We start from the raw sequence: 19345 nt of genomic DNA on the forward strand, positions 1-19345 counted from the left end.
ATTGATACCGTCCCAGTACAGTTTGACTATGCTACTACCCTAATAATACCCTAATGAAGCTCAGCGCCAGCGGATAGCACATTATCACGTGAGAGGGGTCAGTCTGCAATCGATGTTCAGTAATTTTCCAGAAGAAAAATCACGTGACGGAGGGGGGGTAAGGGGGGGGGGGGGGTCTACCTGCAGCGACTGACTCACCTGCAGTGTTGCCAAGTCTCACGAGAGAAAAAAAAGCGGCACTGCCTTTCAAAACAAGCCCAACCCATTTCAGATGGAGGGGGGAGTGGGGGTGTTTATACAAATTCCATCTTTTTTTTTTCTAATGACGTGCCTATACATTGACGCCAGTCAATCACCAAACCCACCCCTACAACCATTTTTAACTTTGTCACGTCACCTATAGTGCAAAAAAACCCTCCGCGACTCTCAATAAAAAAAAAAAAAAACAAGCGGGCTTGGCAGCTGTGCTCACCTGTGAGATTGGCGCGACACGTGACCAGCGCTCAGGTGAAACTGTTACTGTCGTGTTGCTTTCTGGGGGGAGGAGGAGGAGAGAGAAGCATTTAGACAGGCTTTGTGGAGCTTAGTTAGGCAGCGCCTCCGGCTACGAATTATACCTCATATTACAAGTTAATACAGTCTGAACAGTGTCAACAAATAAATAATTAGTTTAGAATAAAATAAAAAAAACACGTAGGAAAAAGTTAACGAAAGAGAAGTTGCTACTGCCATGGCGTCTGCCAGTAACGCCGCCTCACCGACTCTCAACTCCGTGCATGTCACTTCCAAAAACAAAACCAAGACGAAAAAGAAGCATTTTGTGCAACAGAAAGTGGAGGTTTTCCGGGCAAGCGACCCCGTACTCAGCGTCTTCATGTGGGGAGTGAATCACTCGGTAAGTCGTGATTATTATTATTATTATTATTTATAGTTTTTGTGCTCACTTTAGACTTTTCTAATAAAAAAACGTGCGTTTTGATACGATATGAGACCTCAGTTAGTCAGCAGTTCTGAGTTAAATTAAAATTGTACAACTTAGTTTAATCCAAAACTGCGTTACTGTGAAAACCGGAGAAAGTAAGAGGAGGGAATTTTGATAACAATAAATTAAAAGTTGAAAAGTTGTCCTGGCATAACGGATACTTATTTATTAAAAAAAGCAACTTTCAGACACTTAACGTGATATCAGACGCCAGGTTAGTTATTCAATCTAGAATTCTTTATAAGCTCCATGTAAATTAGGCTGCCAGTCCTGCAACCATAACCCCCTCCTGCTGCACGTCCTGTCTGTTTTGCTCATGTGGTGGCAAGCAGATTTCTAGGGGACAGACTACTAGGGGAATGTAAACAAACTGCACTGTCAACAGGGTCTGCTTTCCAGACAGCACAGCATGCTATAGAATAATGTGTCAAACTGAATGTGATTGTGGAACCATGAACCCTTTGCATGAAATATTGAAAATAGCTGAAAGAACTATTTTTGATTTGACAGTTTTTTTTCATTGCTTAATATATGGCATTCTCATATCGGGTCATGCATTTGCATCTTCCATATGTGTAGCTATGTGAAGCTTGACAGAGCTGACAGGGTGTTTCTGAGGTGCCTGTGAGCGTGCACAGTGTGTTTTCTGTTTATTTGAATTTCACACGCTGTCATGCAGCTGGGACGAGTTTCCCACTGGAATTAAACCCGAACAATGCTGCTGTCACAAGCGTGGCTTGGTAGTGGGACGGATGCTTTTTGATACTCTCTTTGTGGGATTAATGTGTCACAAAGGTAGCGCAGGCTGATGGTTGGGTTTATTGCTTTGTCATCAAGTATATTTCGTCCGGGCTTTTGTGATGCCGCCAGTCAGGTTTAAAGCTCTCTGACAGTCATTCTCAGTTATTTTTTGGTGTATGTTTTTACATTCAACAGCATCGTACATCAGACCTTTCCAGTTTAAACCGCACAGCAGCCCTTAGTCCATTAAAACCCAGGGCACTTCAGTCACCCTAGAAGAAGCCCAGCAGTTAACTCCTGTTGCTGCTGTTATCACAGCAATGGAAGATTTTACATAGGTTTCTGAATTTAGGTTTTAACAGAAAATGATCAATACAACACAACCAGCGTTTATCCCAGCGACACAGCACTGGCGGGTCGGTTCTGTTATTTGGTTTGAGCTATACTCGGGATGCCTCGGTCCATTTCAAACTGCTTTCTGGCATTACAAGAAAGAACCGCTCAATATGGTTTTCAAACAGTGCAAAAAAAAAAAAAAAGCCTCATAATTGCAGCTTTTTGGCCACATACAAAAAGCTTAACATTTTATTTAAAAATAACACAGAAAAAGGGAACAAACCATAAGAATAACTGTTTTCTAATGCGTTCCCCTACTATGCATTTAGCAGAGTTTATTATCATGGGTCACAGTGTTTTTCTTATTTTTTTAAAATCTGCTTTACCTTCCTTCTGGTCTTTACAATCTTTGCATTACCATTTTTTTTAACACATAGATATCCTTTTAGCATGGTTTAGTTAACATTATAACGTTTCATTCCATCACTATTTTGAAGGCATAAACACATTTTCAAATCAATCCAACAAGTTGTTCAGTTATAAGACTAACAAGCTTTCATATAAACAAACAAACAGACATCCGTCCTCAAAAAAGAAAACGTATATAAACAGTATGATCATGCATAATAGACACAGAAAAACAGAAGCCCCTATTATGCACTTGCAAAGAGAAGGAACATGAATAATTAATAAAACTCTTTTTCCATTTGCTGTCATTGTTCATGCACTGATAACATCTTGACTGGAATACCTGCAGGTCTCGTATTTCACCATTCACTGATAAGGGAATACTGAAACCCTGTGTGTACCCAGCTTTCATCTGCTACACTGCAGGTACGTTCTAAGCCAGGGTTTCCCAATCCTGGTCCTGGGGACCCACTGTCTTCTGGTTTTCATTCCAACTGAGTTCTCAATTACTTAATTGAAATATTCATTAGCTTAATTAGGCATTTTTAAATTGTTTTCAGCTTTTAAACAGTTGGGAATTTCAAGTTAACTGTAGAGTTTTATAAGTAATTTGAAATCGGCATCTTTTTAGGAGCTGAGAACAATTAAAGATCTAATTAAGCGCATTATTAGTTAAGTTACAGGTTTAATTAAGTGATTGAGAGCTCAGTTGGAACGAAAACCAGAAGACACGGGGTCCCCAGGACCAGGATTGAGAAACCCCAGGCATTGGAACTTTGTGGGAAAGCGAGCGTTGCCCTGAATGCAACTGCACCTGGCACAAAATTAATTAACCCTCACCCCCTACACACATCTTTCAACATCGTGGTTTCATGTCCCCTCTGTAATGCAGAATTGTTTTCAATGTATTTTTTCTTTTCTTTTGATAACGTCTTTTAGATTGTGTGTGGTTTCTCTTTCTGTAGATCAATGATCTGAACCAGGTTCCCATTCCTGTGATGTTGCTTCCTGATGACTTCAAAGCCAACACCAAGATCAAAGTCAACAACCATCTCTTTAATAAGTGGGTACCGATTCTGCAGCGCAGTTCAGCTGGATGCTCGGTTGCGCAGGGCAACCTTAACACAGAGTCATTTTTTTTTCAAATAGAACTCCACAGATGCTGCTGCTTCCTGGTTTTCTTACAACTTCCTGTGTTGTAGGTCACACGGTCTGAGTACAGCTAGACCAGGGGTGTTCAGTCACTGTCCTGGAGGGCCACTACAGGTTTAACAGATAAAATGATATAATTAACTACTTCCAAGTTCTGGATGTAGGTTTAATGGGTTCAGTTAAACAATTCAGAACAGGGTTGGAACAAAGTATCTGGGGTGGAAGGGCCAACTTTGGACACCCCTGAGCTAGACTATTGAGTTTGACCATTACAGCCTGATTGAACAGGATGTGATTAGGTACCAGGAGGCAGCAGCAGCAGCTTTTCATCAATAACATGGTATTCGAAAAACGAAAAAGAGCGAAGAACCAAGAGATCAGCAGAAAAGGAAGACCAGTGATAACGTTGTTAGGGAACATGAAGCCACTTTGGTGGCTCGGAACTTGGTTTCAGAAGAAACTGCCACTGCACGGCACACCAGGGGAGATTTGGGGTTTGATGCAGTAAAGGTGCCTCAAACTAGGTCTCCTGGAACCAGGTTTTCAAGCCACTGTTCCTGTGTATGTGTAAAGACCTGGGTGATCATTCGAACATTAACAGAGGCACAGAGCAGGGCTAGCTTCGGAGGGAACAAGAAAGTAGAAAAAGGAGAGAAACTTGGCACTTTCTTCAATCCCTTTAAATCCTCTGTGGAATTCATTACCAGCTTGTGTGTTTTTTTTTTTTCTTTAAAGTGGTACAGCGCTTGCATAAAGTCCTTTTTTGTTTTTGTGCTGAATCGGCAGGTCTGTTAGCACAGCCTGACCTTTTTGTACAGTAATACCGTAGCAGCTTCAAAGACGAAGCAGAATTGAAGCATGCAATATGTTATGTTGACAAATTCAACCGTACAGAAAGATAACGACTTAACTGAGTAGTTTCAGTGCCTTGCACAGTGGTCATGCAATCAGTTTACCTCTCTCCCTGTGTGGAGTTAAGAGTTACCTTTTCTAGGCTGTTGTCTTTGTTTTGATTGTATTTAGATCTCTGTGCTGATCTGCTGTTGAAAGAGTTTTTCTTTTATATATATATATATATATATATATATATATATGAGGCAAAAAAGCAGATTAAATGTTTAAACCGTCTGTGTAAAGTATTAACTCTCAGATAAGCTTTATGTTCACAGAAGCATCGCATAAGCATTGGTGTTCACATACAGTGTTCAATTACAGTGTCTTACAATGTGTCAAGGTACTATTAAAAAAAAACAACTTTGAAACAAATTTAAATAAAAATCAAGATTCCCTATTAAACGAGACAGTTTCAGGTTAAAAGCTTAGTTTATGAGTTTTCTTTGTTTACTGTGTGAACTTGTATAGATTTAAGTATTTCGTGGACGGGAGTTTTTTTAGTTTTTTTTTGTGGTTAATTATAAAATATAATACTTCGACTGAACTTGTTGAGAACATGAAAATAAGCTCCAGGCTAATGAAGCTCTTCAGCAAAATTGGTATGTGCCCTGGCTATTGATGTAAAACTATTGCTATAAAACTACATCAAGAAGCATCAAGTAATGTGTTTTTTTTTTTTTTGTTACAATTGCAGGGAAAACCTTCCTGGGCATTTCAAGTTTAAGGAATACTGTCCGCAGGTCTTTCGAAATCTTCGAGAGCGCTTTGGAATAGACGACCTAGATTATCAGGTACAGACATGGAAGAATTCAGAACTAGATGCGGTTTTAATGGGATATCTCCATCATAACATGTGAATATAAACATGTGCCACCAGTCTCTTTGCTGTGCACCCTTCTGTTTATCAGATTACAAAGCCAGGAATCTGAGAAATAAGATTAAAGAAAATTATCTTCATCCAGATACTGTAGCTCTTATGAAATGTAATGGTCTGTGACAGTGTCACTTTTTATAAGCTCCTTGAAAATGCCTCAAGATAAGGCTAGCAGTCTTTAATAATATATTTATTTTTTTAAATGCAGATAATTGTTTATAAAACACACGCAAAACCAGAGCCATTACTTCAGTTATGAACAGTAGATTTTGCAGGGCTGGTTCCCATTACTTACAATAGGATCAGAACATTTCTAAAACATATTGGTGAAGTCACTGAAATGCTCTGCTCGCCAGAGCTGCTGATTATTACAATACAATAGGCTTAGACGTCGGCTTGCCATTTAACTGTGAAAAAAAAACTGTACGATGGGTGCTCCTTTGAAAGAACGAACTGACCGCTAAAATGCAACCGCCAGTGCATGATCCCAATGCACTTCACAATAAAACTGTAAACAAAATGAATGAAATAACATCAGAATGCAATTTATCACAACGATTTAAAATAAAATAGAATAAGAGAAAACAGTCCCACCCAGTCATGACCACATACCCAGGCTTCAAGGCTTAAATTCCTTTACCCAGCACCACCTAGTACCCGTTCTTATTGGTTTTTGTGTATTGCTGTTACTGTCTCTCCACCCCGGTGTCATGTCTGTGCCTGCAGGTCTCCCTGGCTCGCAGCCCACCTTTCACTGGAGAATTCGCCCATGGGGACGGCTTGTTCCTCACCTCGTACGACAAGACGCTGGTCATCAAGCAGATCTCCAGCGAAGACGTAGCCGACGTGCACAGCATCCTCTCGGACTATCATCAGGTAGGACCACCCTCTTCTCCTGCATGTGTGCGTTTTTTAGAGGGATTATGGCATTGAGTGCAGGCAGGCAGACAGACAGACGCTAAGAGAGCTTCCCTCACAGCTTTGAAAGTGAGAGAAAGACTGCACCTTAATCCTGGCATGCCATTTGATGCTGAGCTCTTTACTGTGAGTTTCATAAGACACACCTGAGCTGTTACCCATATACTGGGGCTAATCAAGCTCGCAGTAAAACCTGGACTGGGTAACATTGCTATGCAATACAGGGCAGCAGTGTGGAGTAGTGGTTACGGCTCTGGACTCTTGACCGGAGGGTTGTGGGTTCAATCCCCGGTGGGGGACACTGCTGTTGTACCCTTGAGCAAGGTACTTTACCTAGATTGCTCCAGTAAAAACCCAACTATATAAATGGGTAATTGTATGTACAAAATGTGATATCTGTATAATGTGAAATAATGTGATATCTTGTAACAATTGTAAGTCGCCCTGGATGAGGCTAAAAAATAAATAATAATAAAAAATCATAATAAATATTGCCATCCCTGGATTCGTTACAGCATCATGAGTGTTAGTTCTTGGCGTGTAACAGAGTCTTGTGTCCACCCTTGTAATCCTGTGCTGTGCTTCCCCTTGCTCTCAGTACGTCGTGAAGTGCCACGGCAGCACCCTGCTCCCCCAGTTCCTGGGAATGTACCGTCTGAGTGTGGACAGCGAGGACACCTACATGCTCGTGATGAGAAACATGTTCAGCCACCGGCTGATAGTGCACAGAAAGTACGACCTGAAGGTAAGAGCTGACAACTGCTGCCCCCTTTTTTTTGTTGCAGGACATCAAAAAAACAATTTATTTTAAAATTCAGAATAATTATTACTTTTATATTCACGCAGATAGGCTCATGAGCTTGTACGTGGGTATATGCTTTTTTTTCCCCTAGTACAACGTTACTGATAAGTTGCTGCTGCAGCTTCCTGATACCTAATCACGTTCTGTTCTGTCGGGCTGAGATGGTCAAACCCAATGATCTTGCTGTAATCAAACCAAGTGACCTGCAGCACAGGAAATAAGAAGGTACCAGGAAGTGCCTATGGAGTTTTATTTGAAAAAGCTCTGTCTATATCATGAATTAAAAAAAAAAAAAAAAAAAAAAAAAGAAATCAATCATATTATTATAAGAATGGACAGAGTGTTAAGATTGCTGTGAACAACTGAGCACCCAGCTGATCTGCACTGCAGTTTCTTTTCGGTGTACGCTACCCACTTATTGCAGGTTCTTGTCTTTATTCTTGGTGTTGGCTTTGAACTCAGTCAGAAGCAACTCCTTTCGTTTACGTATATAAGCCTGTGTCAGAGTATTAACACCCCCTGGTTGAAGATGATTGAAAATCTGAGGCATGGGCAGCTGTCAATGCAATGTACATTACTTGCAACAGCATGTTAAGCTGTGTTCGACCATATCAAAGCCTTGGTTTCTAATAGATTTTCAATGCATTCCTGACAGATCTCCTTTCCCCCCCACCCCCCTGGCTTTACATAAATTTAAAGCAAATTAAATTAATTCATGGTAACAATTCTCAGAGGATTTTACTAGTTGCTTTCAGTATCACTGCTTTTATATTTAAAAAAAAAAAAAAAAAAAAATCTGAATGCAGTACAATGTTTCATGGATGTGCATACCTTATTAAAACAACGTGTTGAATTACTATCTGTGCAGACGTTGTTTTAGTTATCATTTTAAGGTACATCGGATTAAGTTGATGTGTTTTTATTTTATTTTTAAGGGATCCTTGGTGTCTCGTGAAGCCAGCGACAAGGAAAAGGTACTAGATATTTTAATTTATAATAAATGCATTTCAATTGACCGTTTCTCGGTGATTACCGTTCCGCTCTGTTAAGCAGCTGGGTTGACAACGTCCTTCACGCTTCACAAGCAAGCTTTTTGTGTTGTAAACCAGTCCTGTGAGTGCGGCTGTTTTTAATTTCACAGGTGCTGCACAGAGGCGTTGTGTGCTGCTTATTTCACTCGGAACATGCAAGAGGGACTTGTCTCTTACTGTTCATTTGTCATTCACAAAATTGTAAGACAAACAAGAATATTTGAAATGGCTTATAGTTTCAAAACACTAAACAACCAAGACTTTAACCTGATAATGATAATACTAATATGGTGCCAATGTGTTTTTTTTTTTTTTTTTTTACATGATGCAGTCCTTCTAAAATGAGGTGCAGCAGCCTCCTCAGTTTAGCTGAACGTCTTCTCCCAGTGTCTAACGCTTTTTAATCTCCTTCCAAAATCCCTACTTATTGATTTCCGCGCTGCCTGTATGCCAAGCGAGACAACACAGGGCCTGTGCAATAAAATCGTGGTTGTTTTAATACCTTTTTAATGGAATTTAGAGCCCCAGGTGTTTTATAGATGAAGGCTGTGGCTTTTCCATATTAATTAATCTGAAATGGCTGGATATGGTTTCAGCCGAGCTTACAGTGACTTTGTCCTACAGAGCCATCTAGCAGCCATGTGGAGGTATTGCAGCTGGGAAAGCTGTAAGAAACCCAGTCAAACTATGTATGGTTTACTTTTGAATTCTGATTGAGCGTTTTGAATTAATGGGTGATTTTATAATTGACTAACGGAGCATTCAAAAACTATGCGGCTTCCTGTCCTTTCTTTTCACTTAAATGTACAGACAAATGCACATTAACACATTGACCTGTGGGTGTTTTATCAATTTAAATTAGATGCACATTGCTAAATATTTAAGCATCTAGGACTGTGTGTTACAACAGTGCATCTTGTGGAAGCAAGAAATTTTTTTAAAAAATTATAATTTTTTATCAAAGTGTAATGTGTGTCGCTGGTCAGTTTGAAGTAGGCCTGCAGTGGTGATCAGTCTCTCTCTTCTCCCCTTTTCTGCAGGTTAAGGAATTACCGACATTTAAAGACATGGACTTCCTAAACAAATGCCAAAAAGTGTATGTTGATGAGGAGCAGAAGGAAAGGTTCATGGAGAAGCTTAATAGAGATGTGGATGTGAGTCTTTCATTCTTGTCTCGCCCATAAGTATACAAACTATTTAGAAATACTAAAAGAATCTTAATAAATTCACAACAAACACTTTGACTTGTCTTCTGATGTGAGGTCAAATCATTTGTCAAGTTTCTTTTAGTAAGCCAGAACGGAACTTTTTTTTTTTGTCTCTAAATGTTGGTTTGATGTCAAAACTGATTTAAAGTAGAATTACTTCACTATTACACTGCTCTGTTGCTCTCTGCCATCACTGGACGGTTGGTTATTTGTTTTGTAATTTTATATGTATATATATATTTTTACTTTTGTATTTCTATATGTGTGACCTGTTCTGAGAGAACCAGCTAACGTATGATGATTTTTACCTGTCCCATCCTGGACCAAGAAAAAAAGAAAGAGCTCAAGAGGAACGTCTAACTAGGGAGAAATTAAAGGGCCTTAATAAAACACGACTTAAGATAATGTTGTCGACAGTGATAGTTTTGCAGCCCATAATCATTGAAAATGTCATGCCCAACCCAAGTCCTCAAGGTTTATTTTCCCACATCATTAATAGAAGTAGAATGTCTGTTGTGTTTCAGTTCCTGGTTCATCTGAAGATCATGGACTATAGTCTGCTTGTGGGGATCCATGACGTGCAGAGGGTGGAGCTAGAAGAGGAAGAGGAGGTGGCCAACGAGGAGGAGGTGGAGTTAGAGAATGGGCTGGGCATGGTGTCCTCGATGGGGTCCTACGGGAACTCTCCAGATGGCATAGGCGGCTACCTCAATGCCCACAAACCCTTAGGACCGGGGGAGTTCGACCCCTATATTGATGTCTATGCAATCAAAAGCGCACAAGGTACATGCAGATCTTTTTCTTTGTACCAACATAATGAACTCGTAAGGGAGAGGCGAGTGTGTGGTTCTCTGGCTTGTAACATGAATCTGTCACCTGAAAATACATGACTTGTTGGTGAATGCCAGCCCAATGCCTTCTGAGTTTATTCAGAAATAGCCTCGAAATCATTATTTCTTATTCCTGTGGCGCTTTTCGGTCCCTGCACAGTAGCAGCCGTGACTGTATTGTGTATGGAAAGTATGCAAATGTAAACACTTTATTTTCAATCAACAGGGGCTCCCCATAAAGAGGTGTACTTCATGGGGCTGATAGATATCCTGACGCAGTACGACGCAAAGAAGAAAGCGGCACACGCTGCCAAAACCGTCAAACACGGGGTAAGAGAACCAGTGTTTCTGCTTTCATTTAAAGATCTCTTAGAGGTGGCTGCATTAACAAACCATTTCACTGCCCCATTGTTTTTAACCTACAGATCTTTGACACACATCCATTTTACTTCATGTTTACAAACCTTTTAATCTAAAGTGACATTCCCCTTAGCTTACGCCCACCGGGGGGGGGGGGGGGGGCGGGAAATGCGTTTTGTTTTTGTTCTCTATTTGATCTGACAAAACCTTTTTTTTTTTTTTTGGTGATTTATATAGCAATTATGTCCAGTGTTTATAGAGATTAAAAATATATGTGGTTTTTTTCTGTTCTCTTTCTCTAGGCTGGCGCTGAAATCTCGACAGTAAACCCTGAACAGTACGCCAAACGTTTTCGTGATTTCATCACTAATATTTTTGCATAGCCTGTGCGTGCCCCCCTCCCTTCACTACTCACTCCAGACGTTTCTGTACTTCTTGAAGGCAAAGTTTTTATTTTTTCCTGGTCTTCATTCCTACCTCTTATTCCTATTCCGATTCTGAGGATGTACATTTTTAAACTTTTATTTAAGAAAATAAAAATACTATTTTTATTATACTAATACAGGAATAAATTGGTGGTACTGTATTTATATAATCGTGTGGTGTTTTTTTTTTTCCAGGCATATCTGTTTGTCCATTTCTAAATAATGTATTTACGTGTTTGTATTGTACTAAAGCAAAAAAGTGCTTGTCGTCTTTTACATTTTTTATTACATGCCTGCTGACGTTTAAACATGTGTTTGCTACTTTCCCTTATCCTAAGTTATTAGCTGTTTGTTTGTCTTCCAAAATCTGTTTTTCTTTACATACAAAGCAATGGCACGCACAAAGGTTTTTGTTGCTCTTATATCTCAGAAACATGACAATCTAACTTAGGTAGAATTTGCTTTAGATTTCAAAATTATTCTTGAAAATGTAGTTCTTTACATAGCGTGAAGATTTCTAAGCAGAATGGGTGCATTGAGTTTGTAATGCAAAGACTCCTGAGTTTAAACCCCAACGCTTGTCATTAAGCCAACTAAGCACTAAAGAACCTGTTCTAGCATCTGGTTATTTAAGATAAAGGAAAAATCTGTTTCAGGTTTTTAATGTTGTTCAGACCCCTTGTTAGTTATTTCTGGTTGGTTTCTACTGCTGTACAACCTTTGTGTTTTGTTTTTTACATGCCTGTACAGTAAAGTCTTTATTATCCGATCCTCTGTTATCCAAACAGCCCCTGGTTAACCTGTCTTGTTGTGTGCTGTGCTCTTCTGCCCAAGTTATAAAATATTCACTAGTCTCTAGTATTTACAAGAGTGCAGTGCTGTACAGCACATTATGTATTTGTAGGTAAAGGGATTGAATTTGATCTTTGTGGGAGGTTTCTTGATTGGGAGTTTTCCCAGTAGCATCCCCTGGTCTTAATTTGTTTGGACAAGAGGTTTTACTGTCGGGGTACACCTGTATTTATGGCCTACTTCAGTCCATACAGGAAACGTTCATCATACATGCAGGGGCGGCTATATTTATTTATACAGTTTATTAATGTCAATATTATTACCCTGATTAGCAAGCAGTAAATGTTGATTTTGAGTTAATGTTTTAGCTGGGGTGGAAACTTCCATGATCTTGGTCCATAGCCTAGACTATCTATCTCCTGTTTCTGAATCGTGTTCCATCTGTTGCAAAGAATGGCAAAAGACATACCCAGGACTTTAATATGCCAAGGTGTGTTGAGACTGAATTGTAATAAAGGTCAACTGGATGGGTGTCAATACAGAGCTGTCTAATAAACATGCTGTTGTTCGATTTTATTTTTGGCCTAATGTATTTAAAAATATTAAACTTAGTTAGTGAACCGTTAACAGCAGTACATTCACTACTGGGTGTCACTGTGTACTAACCAATTAAGATTGTTCCAGTAAAAACCTGGAAAGTGTACAGAAGTAAAGGAGAATCGGATATTAGTAAAAGTTTAATTTTTAGTTTGTATTTTCTTTTTCAAACCAGAATGTTTTAAATGCTTTTTCCAAACTATTCCTGCTTCTGAGTTTTATGATGTTGTTGAATAATCCATTATTTATTCTTTCCATTGTTTGCTTGTGAGTTGTGTGTTATATGAAAACGATTTTAATTAGTTGGTTTTTGCACACACACGAGTGGGGGAGTCTCAACAAATGAAACACCAGAATCTCTTTTATTGTAATATACTTTTGTTTTAATACAATTGTTAGTTAATAAAATATCCTTGATTTGTAATAGCTACGTATCTGTCTGGTTAATAACTAAACCTTTTTTTTTTTTCTTTACACCATCTTTCAGGTTTAATTAATTTAATTTTGTATTTGTATGTTTATTTAACCTGGAGATTTATCCATTGAGACAGAGGCCTCATTTACAAGGGGGTCCTGGAAAACAATAAAGGACAAATACAAGACAAGCAACACAATAAAATGTGGTCGGCAGCGTGCAGACATCTTGGAACAGAGTAAGTAGGCACTTTCAATCTACTTCCCTACAATCATTCTTCTCAGAAGCAATTTTCGCTTTGTTATTAAGCACGGCCGTAAAATGACCTCTTGCCAAAGGCACTGAAAAAGTTAAACCCGCTATCTTAAATTCTGAGGTTAAAATAGAAGAAACTCGAGTAGACAGATATTTCAGATTGTTGCCGTCATCTGTGTTTTGCTTTGTATTGTTCTAGCTATGATTTACAATGCAAAATCGCAACCTCTTTTTAAATGGCAGTCACCCCTTCTTGATGAAATACGGCTACAGAGCTAGTTCGATGTTTTTTCAGATTGCCACTGTATCCGTTCCTCTCCCTATTGGCTCTGGGTAGTGTTGACCCATCCTACTGAATACAATAAATACAAAGAAAGGTAATTGAACCGTCTTCTGGAAAAATACTGGGGTCTAACAAACAGCACTGAAATGCTAATGTTATGTGTCCCTCGTTGCGCTACGGAGGTCAGAGCTGTTTGTATGGGGCCCCTCCCAGGATCTAAGATTATGCTGACAGTACCTTTCCTGTTTCTTTTGCAGAAACTACCTTTTAAAAGCCTAGCGGATAACATAACATAAGCTAAACAAGTTATCGCCAAAGAGCTGACGTTCAAAAGGTGTCAGGACATGGCGTCCCTTTTGGTGCGTTCTGATCCTATTAAACTACCATTAATGAGATGAAACAAAAACGCTGCCAAGCCAAACTTGCTTTGAGTGGGAAGTATTTTGTGTATTAAGTCCCTACTGTTTCATAAAGCTGTCAGGTGGGACACTTAACACTAATTTGTGTAACTCTTTGCTGACCTTAACCAGCCTAGAGAGCAAACTTTTTTTTCTGGAAGCTTGCACAACGCACCATAACGTGATAGAGAAGAGGGTTCCAGGGTGGGTGTTGCAAATGTATGCAAGATTAATAAACATCTATCATGGCCCACATGTCTTTGAAGTTTGCCAAGAATGCCTATTGCGGTGACCTGTGATCTTTATTTTTCTCCATAATTATTTGTCTTCTCCATCCCCCACTAATAACGTCGGTATCATGTTAAAGCTCAAGGGTTGTCTGACAACAAATAATAAACTGATGTAGATGGTTGCCGCAAGTGGTTGCAACCCCCCCCCTCCCCCCTCCTCATGTCAGAGATATGGGTTCTTGCTGAATACATGTGCTGACTCTGCTTTAGGCTTGAAGCTTGATAAGAAGTAAGTGCGAGTACAAATGAAGGAAACCAGATAACAAGGGGTCTGGGCTGGGTCAGGAAGGTGAATTGTTCTTCAGGAAGTACCTTCTCGAAGTCAAATACTGCAGCACAGATTACTCAGGTGATAACAGATGCTTGTCGATCTTGGCGCCACTTATCTACACTGTTCTGTGACTATATAAATGCTTATTATTTTTCTCCAAACTGCAGTCCTGCGTTTTCAGGCTCTCAAATTTTCTATTGTTACAAGTAATACTACACCATTGGAGAGAGTTGACACTTTGAAATATCTAGGGGTTTATATTGACACATCTCTTAAATCTGAAAAACACATTATTATTATTATTATTATTATTATTATTATTATTTATTTCTTAGCAGACGCCCTTATCTCAAATAAATGTAGCTCATTTAAAATATACTGGTAATATGACCAATATTTAATATGGTATATGTTACATATAAAGTGACCCTTACGTACAAGTGGCAATGCTGAAAAAAAAGTATTTGTAATTTAGTAGATAGTATTGAACACAACCAATACAACTGGGGGATGTGCATTCTGGTGGATAGAGCTAGAAATCAAATATTGGACAATTATGAATTTAACAAACATTTCCTTTTGTACTTTACACACCAAGTTCTGTAACTGTCGTAGAGTATTTTTTTCAGCAGATTGTCGTAAATAATAAAAAAAAAAGATGTATTATGCATTTAGTTCAACACTGAACAGTGTTAGAAATTCCAGAAATTACATGTGCATGAAAAAATAAAAATCTGGAGGACTACAAAGACCGGTACAAAATTAATCTGCAAAGCCTCCTACGCCAAGGGTTGCACTGGTAAAAGTGTAGTGTAAGAAACTGACAATAATTCCTGATGCAGGACTAGAATGCTGGTGAATCGGTAATGGACGATTCCAGAGGTAAATCTGTTTTACTAATAAAAAAATAAAAATAAAAAAATTGATGTGATGAACTGTTCTTGGATTTCAAAAATTCATGGCTTGAAACCTGGCTGGCTGGCAGGGTCAGAGGCTGCGTTAGTGCCATACTAATCCATGCTACAACATGCAAGTTAACAGATTAGAGACAATTTATCATTTGATAGAAAACATGCAATTGACATACAGTTGCTGACAGCTGAACTTGGTAAGAGTGGACCACTGCACTACCCAAGTGCTATCTAGATAGGAGCTAGCAATCCCACACCCTACCGAGCTCTTATTGTCTATTGGACCTCTTTGTTCTCGATGACCACAGAATGCTGAGTGGTGGAGGACAGTTCTTGGTTATTGGTGCCTATACGGTTCTTTGGCAGATAGTGCACCACAGCCGAGAAGAACCTGTTCCTGAAGGACTTGCTGAGGAAGTTGTACAGGATGGGGTTGAGCACACAGTGCAGCATGGAGAGGCACTCGATGACCTCGTAAAAGAAGGAGAGCACATGAAGGGAGTAGCAGTCCAACAGGGAGTGTGTGCTGTGCACGGTGAGGAGGAGGAGCACAATGTGGAAGGGGAGCCAGCTCAACACAAAGACCAGGATGTAGGTGTAAATGAGAAGACAGTGCCTCCTGCTCTCTGCTGTGCCTGCAGACCGCAGCTTCCTGGATGTTAACAGGTTAAAGACCAGCATGATGGGGAAGGGGATTAAGAACCCGAAGATGAAATTCAGCAGGGTCATGGCTAAAGACCAGGCTTCGAAGCTTTCCCAGGGAGCCAAGAACATGCACATGGGTTCGTTGAAATCGGTAAGCTTCACATGGATGGTCTCAGCAATGGGTAGCACCAAAGCCAGAGCCCAGATGGACCCACAAACCACCCTTCGGATGAGCTCTTGACGTCTGTGCCAGAAGGGCCATTTGGAGGTGGCGGAAAGGTAGCGGTCCACTGTGAGAGCAGTAAGGAAGAAGATGCTGGCGTACATGTTGGCGTAGTAGAAGAAATGGGTGAACTTGCAGAAGAAGACCCCCCACAGCCAGGTGTATTCCAACAGGATGTCCACCTGCCAGAAAGGGATGACCAGAACCACACACAGGTCAGCCAAGGCCAAGTTGAAGATGTAGAGGTTGAAGGAGCTGTCCTTAGCTCGCCGCGAGTGCCAGTTGACCCAGATGACCAGCAGGTTCTGCAGCAGCCCAGCCATGAAGATGACCAGGAAGAGCACAAAGAGAGCAATCTTCTTGCTGTTGTGGTTCAGTGTGACCTGGCAGTTGGGATGAAAGAACTCAAAGTAGTCTGCTTCCGACTCGTTCAAAGACAGGCTGTGGTTGTGGTGGTCCAGGGAGTCCATCGTTGCCTCACGACTCTGAATGAATGAATGAATTAATTAATGCTAAACAGATCAGGCCAACAATCCTAGTTACTAGAACCGGAACTCTGGTCTGGTGGTTTTTAAGCTGGTTGCTTGTCATGCTAAACAAAGGATGGTAGGACCCCAACCTTGGGCTCTCCGCTGGATAGGAAAACGTGTAGGGAGTTGGACCTGGTCCCAACTCCTAAAATAAGATAATTTGATAAAATAAGATAATCTATGATAACCCCATTAGAATGCATTGTCTCTCTCTGCCCTTCTATGATTTGCATTCAATGGTTCTCCCCATACTATAAAATTGTCTCATTGGCTGAGGCCGACAATCTCAGCTCCTATGGTAGTAGCATTGAAAAAACACAGCGATCAGGATCAAATACTGTACCCCAATATACATCTAGTCCTGACGTTTGTGGTGATGGTTTAATCAATAACAAAAATTACAGCACCTGAGCATAAGTTTAAAAAATGCATGTTTTTTTTTAATTATTTTTTTTAATTTGGGTGCTCAAGTTTTAATACAGCTTGAAGTTGTAAATTATAACTTCCTATTGCTGCAAGTTATAACAGGCCCTCATGCCTATTTGGCTGATATACTAACATAGTGGAAGTCAGGTTTCAAAAGAGGAGGTGACATCAACACAGTCTGACAAGCATTGATGGCTAACCATAGCTTTATATTTTGGTCTGTACATTGAACATGATTGTGGGAGATGATGTTTTAAATCCCTACAGCAAATTATGCCCATAGTATTTAAATGGTCAAATAAACAAATGGAGTATTTCTAAATTGTACAAAGTTTTGCCAGTCGTTTGGATATTAGACCTAACTAAAACTCAACTTGTAACTTCCTATTGGTTCTCCATCGCACTCCACAGGGTTACATCATTTTAGACCCAACAATCTGTTTCAATTTCAGTATGGTCAAGCCTCCGCTTGTAACAGTTTACCATTGTAACTTATTTAGTTGTATTAACCATTTTTAGTCTTGGGTTCACTACACTCCTTGTATTGTGGTCTATAGTAATATACTTTCTTAGGGCTCAGACTTAGTCCAAATGCTGAGCGTCTCTGTTATTTTTGCACTGTTAGAAAACCCCAAGAAGCTCATATTTGTTCAAGCTTGTTATTCAAATCAAAGAACACCCTACTGGGAGTAATAAGCAGCTTAGGCAAGCTTAAATAAGCAATGCAAAAAGCATTTTCAGCAGAAAAGTTTGAAAAATCCTGCAGAGGCAATACATTTTAAATTCTAGGACAAATACTGTCATTAAATATCATTTTAAAAAAATCCCTTATAAAACATAAACGAGGTATATTTGCACAGTGATGTCATAGGTTTCCCATGATTATACTATACATTTACCATAGTTTACCACAGATTGACATGCTTTTTAAAATGCTTTACAATACCTCTCTGGTCATTACCCTGCTTACCTAAACATTCCCATACTTTCACGGTACTTGATTACACTTTGCTATGCGTTTACTACAGTACACTTTTACAAGTCTGTGCACATTAGAAAAACAAATCAATCTGAGCTCCTTCTAAACACTTTCAGGGCTTACACACAGCCCCCCCCCCCTTGAAACATTATAAATAAACTGAAAAACTAACAAACATTAAGAATAAAAAAAACAAGATATTACCGAACGTTACAGGGCACTGCTCTGGTGAAAGCTGCAGAAATCCTGAAAGAAAGTGAGCGACGACACAAGAAGTTCCAAAGCTGAGTGCACTGGCAGCGTTTCAAACTCGTACACAAGGGGGGTTTGTCATGAGTGTAGGCTGGAGTCTTGACAAGCCTAGGATGATTTAACACTGTGTAGGCTGGGAGGAATTCTATACCTTAAAGCAGGAGGGAAGCTATCGATGCATTGATATCCTTGTCTCACAGCTCTGTGTATAGTACAGACAGTAAATAGGATATAGTAGAGAGTGCAGCTGCATTGACAGTGCTTACAAATGCTATCCTGTTGAGGATGGGCGGGGTGCACATTCCACAAACGGCAGGAAATGTGGTCTGTGTGTTTTCCGTGTCATCCCATCCAGGGTGCAAAGAGGAGGGGGACACGCCTGCATATCTACCACGGATTGGGGGTTTGAAATTTCCAAGCCAAGAAACAATGAACTTTATTAGTTTGGCTAAAACCATTACCTCACAATAAAGTTATAAAAGTAACTGGAAAGCACCGTGGAAAGGGGTTTTCCAGTAAAAATTGTGCAATGGACAATGGCAACATTTTTTTTTTTTTAGATCCTATACAAATTATTTTGTGCAATGTGTTTCAAATTAAGTAAAATGATTGTAATATTATTATTACAATTACATTCTCACATGGATTTATTAGACATTTACGATACTTTACACTTTGTGATACACATGAATATATAAATGTATTCCCTGGTGTTTTAAAGGGGACCTAAAATAGCTTGCAATGTCAATAATGTAACAATATCTTGTAACAAGATACACAGTATCTAACTGTGTGTAGTTTTTAAGGGGAACTAATGTTTCTCATCTACCGGACTAGTGTTCTAATTCTTAGAGTAAGTTCCAGGAATATAGCTTAGTTTTACATGAATGCAGATAATCTACAAGGAAGGACGTTTCAAGACCAAACTACTGTAAACTTTTTTTCCTGGTAATCCATATCAGCAAAAGACTGCATTATTAAACAGAAAACTACAGGCTCTCCCTTAGAAAGGTTTATCACGGTATTTTTGAACAGTATGTTTGCAGATTTTGACCATGCTTTTCCTGTCTGAGTTCAAATCTGACATTCATTTGGTGGTCTGAACCTTCCCAGTTGA

General features: G+C 39.5%; 2 protein-coding genes across 2 annotated transcripts; one reads left to right on the forward strand and one right to left on the reverse strand.

The window, feature by feature from the left end:
- The first annotated feature begins 438 nt into the window (after window positions 1-438).
- Window positions 439-12780, forward strand: LOC131720881 (phosphatidylinositol 5-phosphate 4-kinase type-2 gamma-like). Its single transcript, XM_059013233.1, has 10 exons — window positions 439-895; window positions 3433-3530; window positions 5208-5304; window positions 6114-6263; window positions 6904-7050; window positions 8043-8081; window positions 9179-9292; window positions 9871-10129; window positions 10403-10506; window positions 10839-12780. Exons 1-10 carry the CDS (start codon window positions 731-733, stop codon window positions 10917-10919), a joined length of 1254 nt encoding a protein of 417 aa, XP_058869216.1. The 5' UTR covers window positions 439-730; the 3' UTR covers window positions 10920-12780.
- Window positions 12781-14629: 1849 nt separating this feature from the next.
- On the reverse strand, window positions 14630-18478 carry LOC131720882 (G-protein coupled receptor 182-like). The gene is made up of 2 exons (XM_059013234.1): window positions 18181-18478; window positions 14630-16526 (listed from the first exon to the last, which is right to left on the reverse strand). The coding sequence occupies exon 2, from the start codon at window positions 16509-16511 to the stop codon at window positions 15450-15452; it is 1062 nt and encodes a 353-aa protein (XP_058869217.1). The 5' UTR covers window positions 16512-16526; window positions 18181-18478; the 3' UTR covers window positions 14630-15449.
- Between the last annotated feature and the right edge of the window lie 867 nt (window positions 18479-19345).

The sequence above is a fragment of the Acipenser ruthenus genome, chromosome 45, assembly GCF_902713425.1.
Source record: "Acipenser ruthenus chromosome 45, fAciRut3.2 maternal haplotype, whole genome shotgun sequence".
NCBI lineage: Eukaryota > Metazoa > Chordata > Actinopteri > Acipenseriformes > Acipenseridae > Acipenser > Acipenser ruthenus.